Source organism: Meles meles, chromosome 12 (assembly GCF_922984935.1).
Source record: "Meles meles chromosome 12, mMelMel3.1 paternal haplotype, whole genome shotgun sequence".
Taxonomy (NCBI): Eukaryota; Metazoa; Chordata; class Mammalia; order Carnivora; family Mustelidae; genus Meles; species Meles meles.
This window is the reverse complement of record NC_060077.1, coordinates 19,283,942-19,297,894: the sequence shown is the minus strand read 5'-3', so window position 1 is coordinate 19,297,894 and position 13,953 is coordinate 19,283,942. Positions and strand designations below refer to the sequence as shown.

The window sequence follows — 13,953 nt, the reverse complement described above, 5'->3', positions numbered from 1 at the left end:
CAGGGGGCTTTTGCAGTCTCGTTTACCTGTTTTTGACATTTCATATTAAATGTATACAATATGGGGTATTTTATGTCTGACTTCTTTCATCCAGCATGTCTTTGACGTTCATTCATGTTGTAGCAGGTGTCTTAATTCATTCCTTTTTATGGCTGAATAGTATTCTGTTGAGAGGCTAAACTGCATTTTGCTTATCTGTCCATCAGAGAGGGCGGGTATCTCGATTGTTCCCACCTTTTGGCTATTGAGAATAGTGTTGCTCTGAACATTCATATACAAGTATTTGTTTGAACACCCATTTTCAATTCTTTGGGGTGTATACCAGGAGTGGGATTACTCTGGTAATTCGGTTCCACTTTTCTGAGGAATCATCAAACTGTTTTCCATAACAGGCACACCATTTTACATCTGTACCAACAGTGTAGGAGAGTCCCAGCTTTTCTGCCTCCTGGGACAGGTGGCATGTTAATGGTTTACCCTTCCTCTCCCCTTGCTCCACAACCTCGAGAATCCTATGTGGAAGAATTCTCATAGGTTCAACCCCATTGTTTTTGGTGGAGAAGAGCTGTCTTTGGGGGAGCCTGTGTTCTGATGAGAGTGACCAATGGGAAAAAAGCGAATTTTTGACTGTGATTTATTTTCATAAATAAGTGACTCTGTTTATTTTCCATTAGTAGGACGGAGCATAGGTTCCAAGTACATGCAAGTTGATGAAATACATTTATGGAGAGAAGCTTTATTTAAAATTCAGATGTTTCTCTGGTTCATAAGCTTACGTTAGAACCTGCTTAGCATGTTATATTTTTCCACTTGAGCTTATCTCTAACCCATGTTAGAAAAATAGCTTTTAAATAGCACAGTGCTTCTCTGTAATTGCATTATTGGCATATGTAGTATGCCTGAATGTCACACGGGTCTGGAAGTGCGTATGTCTGTCATAGTTAAGGCAAGTGCATGTTTATAGATCTTTCTGAATATAGAAAAGAACTCAGAGTCTTGTCTCTTTCCCCCCTAGACCTGAGAATTATAGGAAACCAGATATAGTTGTTTCAGTAACAGTCTGTTTATTGGCATAACAATCTCTCACATTCAAATGGCCCTTCCCAGTTTTCAAAGTGTGTGTCTATGCATTCTGTCTTTTAAATCGACACTCAGTAGGTGTTAGAATTAGGCCTCAAACCCATGTCCTCCAGGTCCCAGTGATTTCTCCAAATCACGTGATGATTAACCAATAGTCCTGGCCTTGAGCTTAAGGGGCAAGAGTTGGGTCAGGACCTCAGACAGCGTCCTGGAGCGCCCCCCCCCCCCATGGACAGCACCATGGACAGCACCCCAGACAAGGGCAAAGGCCTCCTTCCATTCTTCTTCTTCCTTTGTTTCAAATGCTGTCACCCCGAAAACCCCCTTACACGTGCATACACACATGTGCACACACACACACACACACGCATGCACGCATATGCACAAACACATGCAACACACACACAATCCCTTCTCCTTTCAAACCTCCATCCTCCTGGCTGTGCCTCTCGGCAAGAACCACTCATGAAGATTTTTCAGAAAGAAAAACACATCCCAGTGTTGACTTAAATTATTTTTAGTATCTGTTATTATAATTGATAGTCATTACAACCTGATTTTACTAGACTTGCATATTATAACTACATAGTTTCTATATTATACTTGAACTTATTACAGTGGTATATTTATAATTCATAATATAATTACATGTGTCCAGTGATAAAACTGGTTCATAAAATTTTTACAGCTTCCCTAAACTATTAAAACCAAAATGAATGAACATATTTGAGAGAAACAAATGCGTGAGGCCAATAAATTCCAAATTCAAACTTTCTGTAATTTAATATGTCGGGTATTATTTTTATTAACTTTTCCTTTATAGTGAAGATAGTGCCATTTGGCAGTTGGCTGAATGTTGATTCACTGTTCCTGCTACTGATCTTTCAATGTCCTGCAAAGTCTTTGATTCTTTTTTTCCCAAAGATTTATTTATTTGTTAGAGAGAGAGAGACAGAGAGAGCAGGGGGAAGAAGTAGACTACCTGCTGAATGTGGAGCCTGACCCAGGGCTCAGTCCCACAACCCTGAGATCATGACCTGAGCCTATGGCAGACGCTTAACTGACTGAGCCATCCTGGTGCCCCTCAGGTCTTTGATTCTTAAGCACATACGAAGTCATTTGTCTCCGTCTATGTGACCTTTGTTACGTTTTCTTTATCTCAGGTCAGCAATTTTATTTCCCACCATGACAACCTGCCTTTCTGCTGTCATAGCACACATGACTCTGCACCATGGGGCCTGGGTCCCTGTTGGCCACACCTGTGAGGAGGGGCTGTTTCTCACTTGCTGTTTCCAGGGTGCCCAGGGAGTCCCGTGCCTGACACATACACACTGAAGGATGTCACTGAAGTGAAGGGGTCTGACAAGTCATGACAGAGTGCTTCCCACGTCTCGGTTTCCCTCCAGGGAAAGTGGTCATCTTACTATCGAAATGTGGCTTTAATTACAGCTCATGGTACAGGGAGGTGGGGCTTCTGAAGATCCGGGTGCCCCTCACCTAGCCCTGGAGCTGCTCTTGGGAACCTGGGGGGACGCTCCAGCTGCGCCTCCCCGTTTGAGGCAGGCGCCACATCTTAGCTTGCGAAGCTGTAAAAAGCCTCCACAGACTGGGCAGCAGAAGCTTCATTTTCTCCCGGCCCAGGTGCTGGAATTCAGGGTGCTGCTGTCTGGTGAGGATTTTGCTCCTTGTTTGTGGGTGGCCCTCTTCAAGGTGTATCCTCACGTGGCCTTTTCTAGACTCACATGCAGAGAGCGCTCTCCTGCCTCTTCTCATACGGGCATGGGTTCTACTGGATTAAAGCCCCACCTTGTGACCTCATTTAATTACTTCCCTAAAGGCTCCGTCTCGGAATATAGTCATAAGGGGAGATTAGGGCTTCAATATCTGAATCTGGGGGCATAGAGTTCAGTCGTTAGTGGGTGGCCAAGGCGACAGAGGAGGTAAGCACAAGTGGGCAAACTTATCTTTGGTGACCCTATATCTTCTTTCTCTCCTCACACACAGGGAAGCACCCCCACCCCATCCTGCCTACACCAGCACCCCCCCAGCCCACCCCACAGATCTTTTATTCTCATCAGGTCTGACTTTTTTTTAACAAAATGCCCAATTTATAAGCTAACTCAACCTGTAGACATATCTGTTATGGGAAAGAGTGCACACTGTATGTTTTATCTGAATTAAGAGCCAACATTTAAAAACAGGGATGTTTCACATAGAAACCCAGACTTCCAGCCCCCCAAAACCAGGACCAGCTGGGTTCCTTTCGCACTGGCTGGAGCCAGGTTGCCATTGACCTCTTCAGATGGGCATGAGCATTTCCAATCACTACATTTCTTATCCCTCTAGAATATCCTTCTTTTTGGGCCAATCTACCCCGTTATACTGCCTGCTCACTCCCTGTGGTGTTCGAATTTGTATGCTTGGGTCCTTCTCTTTCTCTCTTATCGTTATCAGATTTATTCTTTTCCCGCATATTTTTGCTAAAGAGGAGATAAAAAATGAAATAAGCCTATTCCAGGTTAATGCATTAGTGGATATGAACAGATCAAAACACTCGGTGTAACTGGCTCTTCCTGCAGTTGCCATTTGAGGGAGGTTCCAGGGGTACAGGGTCCCAGTGGCCCTCAAATCAGATCCCAGAACTCTGGTTGGGCCGGCTAGAGCTGGTCCTAACTTCTGTGTATTCCTCTAAGAAGCGGAGTGGAGACCTTTGCTCCTCTTCCCTTGTGTGCTTGAAGACAGTCGGATTCAACAAAGCATCCGTGCGTCTTGGTTCTTACAGGGCAGTCTCCCCATGCACCTCCCATTCGGTAAACCCAAAACCCTCTGACTCTGTTTGACTTCACACACTTAAAGGGCCTAAGGCTCCACCTGTTCCCATGGCGATGCTCAAACCCTCCCGCGGAAAGCAGATCCGTGAAATCACTGCAGAAGCGAGCAAATACACTGGTGCTGGCTGTGCTCTCTTCACGCCGCTATTTCAGGTCAGGAGCGCAGAGCTAGGGGGTGATTTCATGCAGTGGTGTTTGGAAAGTTCTTCATTATCTTGGTCCTGGTGATGCGTGAGTCACCAGATCCTCATCTTCAGGCCATGGGTGTGTGTCGTCAAACTCAGATCCCGGCTCTCAGATGCCGTCCCGAGTCACCAGTGCTGCACCTGCACAGCCGGGGACGGCAATGGGGGCATGACTTGAGCCGTGGCATGAAGTGGTGCGTGTGCACCTGGTGTCCGAGGGGCCAGTGTGGCCGGCCACTCATCCTGGGCTGTGGAAAGCCTTGCTACTCAGACAAGAGTGTCAGATTATATTAAATCTACCCTGTCCTCCTCCTCCTCCCTCTCCTGAGAATTGTCATAGCCAGTGCCACCCGCGCCTGCTGGGAGACTCATTTTGTCGTGTTGCGACCACAAGCCCACATCTTTTGGGGGCCTGCTGGTCTCAAGCATGCAACCAATACACAAGGTGATCTGTATTTTGCTTGGTGGCATTTCTTTGGTGGTGCTGATTAATTCAGAAAGGAGCCCTTTAATTGGAGCGGGGACAGCATCCCCGGGTGGGCAGCTCTGGTCCTGCACGGTGTCAATGATGAGAGCTTCCAGGGTAAGTCTTCTCACTTCTTAGCATCTTAATAGGATCAGAAGCATGAACAGCAGGCATTTTCTGAATCTTCCCCTAAGTTCTGCAAATACATGCATGTCAGGGCGGCCTCGGGCCCATTATGACAAGGGGTACTGTCTGCAGTGACTGTAGTACGCAGGACAAGACCACAGGACCCCCCCCCCCCCAGCAACCATCCCCATCGCCCCCCCCCCCCGCCCCCAGCCACCTCTAGGCTTTCTCAGGGGGTAAACAGCAATATGCAGATAAAGTGAGGGTACCCATAAAGAGGGCAGTAAGTCCCAGTCTTTGCAGGCTCAAACTGGTATCTTCTCTCTCTTCCTCGGGCCTTTGCTGGGTGTTTCTGTCAGTGAATGGGCTTCTTTCGGCATCATTGCCCGAAGCGCTTTGGCACCTAGCTTGGGTATTTTATGATGATTTCAGTGTAGGTTGGAGGATTGTTTCGGGATGGTTTTGTTTTCAGCAGCTGCCTCTGTGCGGTTGGCTTCTTCCAGGGGAGTAGGGGAGGGGCAGTAAACGAGAGGGACAATAAACTAAGTGGTACCCGAAGTGCCCGTTCATGCTTGGACCGATGTGGAGAAATGCCGTCCTCCAGACAGGGGGGTGGTTCTTTCCCTTGGCATGGGGACACCATGGATCAGTGCTTCCTGGACAGGATTTAGGTCCTGAGCTTGTTTTCTTGGGAAGATTGATTTCATCAGGTTAAGCTGCTGCCCTCGAGTCACTGAGAAGGAATATAAACAAAACAAGTGGACGAATCATTTCTATAGCCCCCAGATAACTGGGTGAGAGGGCCAGCACCATTCCCCTTCCCGATGTCCCTTTTCTGCAGCCCACTCTCATAGGTGTGATGCAGAGAGAGGAGATGTCGTTTGGTGGTGGAACGTGGGAGATGGGGAGATGTAGGCAAATGTGGTATCTGCGGTAGGGAAGGGATACCCGTTTGAGCCAAGATCGTGTGCTCAGGGTTCTGTGAGAATTACTGCATGGCGTCTCCATGCCTCCCGGTCGGGTAGTAGGCACTTTTGCATCCTTAGATCTCACAAAGTGTGGAAGTGTCGGACAACCTACTTGAGACCACGCAGGTTGCAAGGGGAAGACTAGAGGCTATAGTTCAGCTGTTTGACCTCAGAATCCATACTCCAACCCCTAGGACCCCTGAGTGTCTCCTCTGATCCTCTGAGATATGGCTGTGTTTGTTGACTGCCGGGAATCAGAAGTCTCCAAGGTCAAGACTCTAGGGTTTCAATGAGTACACCGACCCCCTTTAGATCGCCAGTGTTTCGGAGAATATCTCCCAAGGAGGCAGTGTGATGGCCACATGATCAAGCTCGTTCCCACAGGTCGAGGAATCATGGTTCCCGGAGCAAAATGCCACTAGTACGGTGTGTGGCCAAGGCATGTGGCAGTTGCTTCCATGTGTTTTATCACCATGGAAATGAGGCAGGCGCCAAAGAGTGGAGGAGCTCCTGCTGATGGTGGTGGAGTGGAAGGGATGTTCACCAAAATATGGGACCTTGGAATAGCCAGAAGGAGCCTCCTTCCTGGGGGAAAGTGTCTGAATCCGCAGGACTCTGCCCCTCTCCTGTTGGGAGGGTGAATGGAAGAAAAAACCAGAGTGCTCAAGGTGTGATAAAGGAGAGTCGCCAGATGAGTTCAAGACCCGAGGGAGTGACCTGAAGGACGGGGTAATGGAAATGACAGGCCTGACTGCTGGAGGCTGATGTGTCACCAGACGCCTCCTGCTGTGGCCGTTTGCTGTCTCTGTTGCCTCCTTCTTGTTCCTTTTGGATGGATGGCCTCCCTTCTTTCCCCCTTGGGCGAACCTTCAGTGTACTTATTGAAGTCATTTTCAGATTGCTTTATTGTTTTATTTCCTCTGGAGTAAATGCATCCTGATTATTGATTTTATTGGATCTTTTTAGTACTGTGAGGTATTTTTTTTTCCTTTTTTAAAAAATTGTTTTGGAATTTCTAGTTTCAGACTTTTCTTTAATGGGGGGTTTTACCCCCAGCTTCTCCTTCTGTGCTCAGTCCCACCCACCCTGACTGACCTCCTTGCAGTGACTACACCACACCCTGAATGTCCCCAGTCTTGAATTGGGTTTTATTACTTGTAGCTCACAATTCCCACACTAGGTGATATTAGGGCATAACCCAGGGCAGACGCCGAGCCAGGGGGCTGCTCCCTCTGCTTCCCCAGGTACGTAACCTCACATAAGCTAGAACTCTGGGCAGACGTTGATTACTTTGAGCTTTCTTCGCTGGCTGGGGGCTGGGCCAGCCTCGGGTCAGGCACGGAGCTCTGCTCCAATCTCTTACCTCATGCGGGAACTCTGAGTCCCACATATACTGGAAAACCAACCCAACCAAACCTGGGCTCCCAATTCTGTGCCTGTGTCTGGGCAGAGAATCTGGAAGGTCCCAGAGTCCTGCTCGCCACCGGGGCTCTAGCCATTCCTCATCCTCAGAGATTTTAACCTCATTTTTGAGCAGGACAAACCCTGCAAAATTTTCTCTAGCATTTGTTATGGGAATGTGTTTGGAGGAGTGTTTGTGAGGAAAGGGTCAGGTCAGAGCTTGACTTAACAAGATTGCCTCGTTGGGATACAGACATTTAAAGCAGGTAAGCTCACCACATGTTGGGGTTGATTTGTTTGCTGGGAACCTCGCGATGTACTTAATACATACTATTTTACTGTATCCTTGTCACATCATTGTGGAGCACTGTTACTCCCATCTTATAGATAGGACATTCATGGTTCGGACTGGAACAAAGCAACATGCTTACGCATTGCAGCATCACCCCCAACCTGGGGCCTACCTCCCAAATCGGGGATCGTCTCACAAAGCTCTTTCCTTCTGTCCTAGGAAAATGAACTGAAGGATGCCGCCCAGCGGCAGCACCTCCTGAGACTGCACGATGCCGGTCTTCCAGCAAGGGCCTGGCAGCCTGACAAGGTAAGGGGGGAGAGAGTGGGGGTGGGGTGGCAGGGAGGGGGCGGGGTCAGAAGACATCACACAACGTCATCCAGTGCATGGGTGGCCAGCTCCTTGGTCACACCTCTTCTGTTCCTTCACGTGACGCCCGCACAAAGCACTCAATGGTGTCGCGGTCAGTGTCCACTGGTGATCTCCTCCTGGAAGTCTGTTGGGATCGTGTCCTTAACAACAAGGCCAAAGCAGACCCCTTAGTGTCCCCCAGACCTTCTCATTCCAGTGCTCCCCCAGCTTTTATCAGCCCTGGTCCGTGGCACTGCCATCCACCCACCTGCCCGGGGCAAGGTGCTGGGAGCCATCTGGATTCTTCTCTGACCTCACACCTGCATCGGGCTCGTCCACCAACAAGCCACATCAGACCTCCCCTCCCCATCATCTCCATCTCTGTCATAGCTTCCAGGCCACCACTTTCTCCTGCCCCGAGGCAAAAGCATCACCTAACTGGCCCACCTCTGTGGCGTCCTTAGTGATAGGACCAGCTGACAAAGCTCCTTGGAGCAGCCTTCCAATGCCTACCATAAATGAGAGTGACGCGCCTCCCCATGGCGCCATCTTGTTCAACCTGACCTGTCCTTTCGCCATTGACTCGTGAGGTTCTGGCCACTCTGACATTTTTGTCTCTCAGTACACCAAGCTTGTCTCAGCGCTCAGTAAGTTCCTCTGCTTAGAATCCTACCTTCTCACCGTCAAAGACCTGCTGCCTTCTTGGCACGCATTCCGAAGGGTTACCTTCTCAGCAAGGCTGTATATGGCCGCATGCTTTGTGCCCGTCCCTCGCTCCTTCTTTGGTCTCTGCGACCTCACTGGTTTTGTCTTCTTGTATCTCTGATCACGTAGTCTATCACACATCTGTAATTGTGTGTCTGGTCTATGGCCATACCACCCTGAACGTGTCTGATCTCGTCTGTAATCGTGTGTCTGTCTCCCCGCTGCGAGAATGCCGGTGCCCAGGGAGCAGAAGCCTTTGCTGTCATATTCATCTGTGTATCCCTGGCGGCTGTAACAGCCCGCATCGTAGGTACTCCGGGAGGATTGGTAGATGACTGACTGGTAGACTGTGGTTGCTAATTTCACAGCCAGCCGCGCGAACATATACCTCAAAGAGTTCTAACACCGAGTTCTAACAGTTCCCCCCAAAATGGGAACTTTCTTGATTTGACACTTACTTTTCTGCCTTCCAGTTGGCCAATTTTTTTTTTTTTAATATTTGCTTTTCAGAAAATAACAAGGGTTAGCAAGGATGGGGAAAAAAATGGAACCGTAATGCACTATTGATGGGAAGGGAAATATGGAGCAGCTGCTGTGGAAAACAGGAGGGCGGCTCCTTAAAAAATTAACAGTAGAGCAACCGGATGATCCAGTCCTTCTGCTTCTGGGTAGATACCCAAAGGAATGGGAAGCAAGGCCTGGGAGAGAAATCGGTATACCAGCGTCCCGAGCAGCGTCGCTCACACTGGCCAGAAGGCAGAAGCCGCCCAAGTATCCATCAGGGGCTAAACGGAGAAACAGACTGTGGCCTTTATTTACGATGAAATACTACCCAGCCTTCAAAAGATGGACATTCTGATACCTGCAATCACGTGGATGAAACTTAGGGATGTTATGCTCGGGGACACAAGCCAGTCCCAAAAGACAGATGCTGTGTGCTTCCACTCGGGTCCCTAGAGATCCAGGGATCTAGATCCTCAGAGACAGAGTAGAGCAGTGGGAGCCACGGGCTGGGAAGGGAGGGCTAGCGTTTCGTGGGGACAGAGGCTCCGTTTGGGAAGGACGAAGGGAACTCTGGAGGTGGACGGAGGCGATGGTTGCACAGCAGTGGGACTGTCTTGAGCCACCGAGCTGTACGTTTGAAACTGGCCTGCAGGGTTCGATTTTAGGTGATGTGTATTTACACGATTTTCTGAAGAGCTGTGTGCTCAGCGCGTCTCAGCCCTCGGTGTGGTCCCTTTCCCCGCTCTCCCACCAGCCCCCGCTCTCTCTGCGTTCTTCCCAGATCTGCTCTTGGGAGAGGCTCTGATAAACTCAGTCCCACTGAAGCACGAATGCCTCAGGAGGCTTAGCGACTCCCTCTGCCTGGGACTATTTTTATTTAAGCAGGAACAGAAATGTGAAGTCGCGGTGGTATTTCAGGCAGCAGGTGCAGGCTGAGAATAGGGCTGGTGGGAGGTGACTGCGGGGCCCATTGAACCTGGGACGGTTTTCTCTCTTCTGCTCGCCCCATGTGCACTTCTGTCTGTGCCCAAGCAGGCCTTCTGGGCCTGGAGTGGTGGTCGCAGCTTGGCGGAGGCACCGAGATGGAGGGGAAGCAGGGGAGAGGGTCCTGCCCGGGGGCGTCCAGCGTGGCCGCTGCTGGTCGGCAAAGGGTTCGAGTCGGAGCCCTTGGGCATCACTGCCCGGGCAAGCTCTCCTCTCCTGCACATGCTGTGTGGCTGTGCTCACGGGCAACCCTGCTCCCGGAGGACCCTCACAAAACCCAGCGTTTTCGCTGAAGGTCCGAGATGTCTTCCTATGCTACCTCTCCACCTTGGTCTTTTAAACAAGGCTGTGAGGCCCAGCCATGAGCTTGTATTCCTTTCTGCTCTGCAGAGGTGTGTGAGGGTGCCCGGTGACTCACCCGCATGGACGGGAATAGCAGGGCTTTCAGAGAGGAGGCAGGGAGACTCAGCCGTGGGCTCTGCCCTGCCCCTGCTTGCACTCTGCAGGCTCAGGGTTTCTGCCCAGTGCCTGGGCTGGCTGTGTGTGAGAGAGAGAGATTGGGGAGGGGATGGGGTGGGATGGGGACTGGGCGGGGAGAGGAAAAGCATAAGAAACAGCAGTTCTCTCCAGACTACCCCTGGCGTGGGTGTGTATGTCCCAGCGTTCATTAGGGGAGGCGAAGGGGCTGAGATGGTTTGCATTGCTGAATTAAGTATTGAACTGCACAGCACCAGATTCGTGGGGGTGGGGGAGCTATCCCTACAGAAACATAGGGAACCCTCCTGGTTTTCAGGGTGAGGTCTGGAAATTCCCAGTGCCCTCATCTGAGTCTGGCTTGGGGTTACAATCTGCTTTTTAGGGGCCCCGATGAAGAGAGTGGTACTGATGACCCGGGCTAGTAATTATGGAAGCAGACAGATGTGTAGTATGTGTCTTCCCTGAAGCTTGCCCAGAAACAATTGCCATTAAGGGTAAAGTCCGATGTGGGCTTCTGTGGAATACTGGGTCGAGCTTCCCGGGCAGGCCCCTTGTGCAAGGAAACGAATGAGCTGGGGACCCAGGACACCATGAAGAGAAGCTGTTTGATGCCCTTCCAACTGGCAAACCCCACTGTTGACTGATCTCAAAAAAGTCATTCAGGTGTCCCATTTGCCTGGGTCCAAAGGGGCCTGCGAGGCTGTCCCTGAACAGGGCAGCTGTTCCTGTGGTAGCCGGGAGGTTGGGGGGAGCGACCGCTGCCAGATAGCTTGGGCTGCTTTCCCACCTGCTGCCACTGTGGCCGCCACCAGCGGAAATGAGAGGAGTGGCTGGATGGGGAGGCCCAGGCTTCACATGCTGCTGGGTCTGTGTGTGGCCAGAGGGTCCCAGGACAGCAGGAAAACCCGGTGGTGCCTTACGTCCTACAGCCAGGTGGCAAAGTCCATGACCTGTGACCCCGTCACCTGTGACCCCTGCCTACCTTCTGGCCAGAAATGTGTACATGGCTGGAACTCTGGGTCTGGTCCTGAGTCCCTGGTGTGGAAGGCGATCATCCCGCTGACCAGCTGATCTCCCTCTTCCTCTACGGGGAGGAGATGGCAGATGTTCATAGGGACAACTCCTGCGCAGGCATCTGGGGTCGGTCTGGAGAGGGCCCCTGGCTGGAAGGAGTGGACCCAGGCCCAGGGCTCACGCTTCTGTATCATCTGTCCTTCCTCAATACAAAATCTTCTCTGAGTAAATGCAGCTTTGCATCGGTTGAGAGCAAAGGAGGCATTGTCTGGGCCCCTGACTTTGACCATCTAGGAACTTCTCCTATTTCCTATCTGTGTTTTTTGTTGAGTCATAGTTTATATGTCTTAGTGAAAACCTCTTTATGTCCTTTTTGCTCTCCTGAGACTTCTTTCTCCATCCCTGGCTCGGTTCCCAGAGGATGTTTTCTAGTCCAAGTGCCGCCTGGCAGGAGTAGGGCTGGTCCCCTCCTCCTGCCCACCCCCACCCCCCAAGAGCGCTCTCTGCTGGTGGAAGGGACCAGCTTTGAGCCCTGGCAGTGGCGGCAGGGCCCAGGGAACCGCTAAGCCTCTGGGCCTCTCCATGGAGTCTCCTGACACCCTCAGGGCTGGGACAGCCCCTGGGCAATGAGGGAAGGCTGAGTGCCGGGTTAGGGGCCCCTCCGGGCTTCTTACTTGGAGCCATCTGCTTCTAGGAGGGATCTGCTGCTACCAAACCAGAAAGAACACCTTCTCTGGGTTGGCTGTTTGGGATTCTTTCCAGCTGCACATAGCAGGGACCCGAGCTTGGTGGCCTGAACACTCGGGGCGTTACTGTTCTCCTGCAGCAGGATGTCCTGAGCCCGGGATTAGGCCATGGTTCCTGTCCCTGGCCCCCCAAGGGATCCTGCTTGGGCCATGACTAGTGTGGGGTTTTTTAGGATTTTATTTTATTAGAGAGAGAGAGAGAGAGAGAGAGAGAGTATAAGCAGGGGGAGGGGAGGAAGAAGGAGAGGCAGACTCTCCACGGAGCAGGGAGCCCAACACAGGGCTTGATCCCAGGACCCCGGGATCCTGACACGAACAGATCTGCCACCGAATGAGCCACCCAGGTGCCCCGCACCATGACTGTTGTGATCTCCAGGATAGCGTGGCTGGTCCATCCCTGTGTCCTCACTGTTACTACAAGAAGAGGAAGAGACAAGGCTTTCTCAGGAAGGGTTGTGTTTCGGAGGGGCGGCTGCCCTCAGAGATTTCGGCTCTGTGTCACACGGAGTCTCCACCTGGGTCACCAGGCTGCCTGGCCTCAAGGGTGAGGCCTAAGTGTGGGCAGGCTGCATCCCTTGAGGAAAAGAAGCCATTTGCTCACCTTCTCCAGCTTCTGGAAATGCCCACAGACCTCGGCTCATGGGCCTTCCTCCACCCAAAGCCAACAGAACCACATCTTCAAAAATCGGCCTTTTCTGACCCTGAGGCCCCCGTCTCCCTCCTGTGAGGACCCTCATGATCCCACTGGCTCCATTGCGACCGTCCAGAACAAGGCCCTTGACTCAGTCACCTTGGCAGAGTCCCTTTGCTGGTTCTGGGACATGGGCGTGGACATCTCCGCAGGGTCATAATTCAGCCCACCTCAATCCCCAGTCACCCCCGTCACTCACCTCCCCTCCCTGCCAACACGCCTTCTGTCCATCCTTGGAAAGACCAGACGAATGACCTGACTCATTCTGACAAACATACAGGGGACGGTACGGTGAATTTTTGGTCAGAGAAATCCTGAAATCCTGGGGTGAGATGAGGTCTGTTAAATGCCAAGAACTCCTAGACCATTCCTAGTTGTCCAGATGTCCCTACCTTTTCTCCTTCACCGTCCTCCACTCCCCTTCAAAGCATTGACTTCAAGACCAACACAACATGGTTTTTCCCTCCAATATTATCCCTTTCTGTTACGTTACTGCAGTGACCTGCACTGTTTCTAGGTACCAAAGCACAGCATTTTTGGCTCCATGTGGGGTGTGCTGGGGTTTCGGGCACCCACGTCCATACTAACCATCCTGTGTGACATTCCCGAGGGAGAGGGGGCCCACCGCCTGCCAGGGGGTGCCAGATACACACGGGCAGGTCGGGTGGTCCCTGCTGGACCCCAGCCCCGCACAGTGCCCCTGGGCATGTGATCTCTGGCTGTCCTGTGCTCTTGGAGAAGGTTAACACAGAAATGCTCATGTTGTCCTGCCCGGGGAGCCCGAATCCCATGTCAGCTACTGGACAAAGCAAGAGTCTGACTCTGCTTCTTGAAAAAACTTACTTCTGTGGACTTTGCTTCTCTGCTGCTGGAGGATGGTTGTCTTTCTAGATTGAACCTATCAGAGTCCCAGGAGGAAATAGTGGGCCCCTTCCAGCAGGGTGGTGGCAGGGGTGGCCGTGGCCGGCGGGGCTGCGGGGAGAGGGTGAGAGGGAAAGGCTGTCCAAGTGCACCTGGGGCTGGGGGAGGGGAGGACAGTATGTCGGGGTCCCCAAGGCCAGCCAGGCACCATGATTCGCTGGGAAGACTCGTGGGGCCCAGTGCCCAACCCTGCTCATGGCTAAGATCCATC

The 13,953-nt window shown here is 51.5% G+C and overlaps 1 protein-coding gene across 9 annotated transcripts in view; it reads left to right on the top strand.

The window, feature by feature from the left end:
* RIMBP2 (RIMS binding protein 2) overlaps positions 1-13,953 on the top strand; it is a 208,878-nt gene that overhangs the window by 112,480 nt on the left and 82,445 nt on the right. For 5 of the 9 annotated variants that reach the window (XM_046025597.1, XM_046025600.1, XM_046025599.1 and 2 more), the window contains one exon: positions 7,569-7,658. Coding sequence is in view for 5 of the 9 variants with exons in the window: in XM_046025594.1 (XP_045881550.1) it covers positions 7,569-7,658 (90 nt within the window). In the remaining 4 variants the exon portion in view is untranslated. Of the gene's footprint in view, positions 1-4,522; positions 4,680-7,568; positions 7,659-13,953 lie in introns of those variants that run through there. The other 4 variants (XM_046025593.1, XM_046025595.1, XM_046025601.1 and 1 more) reach the window with 2 other exon arrangements.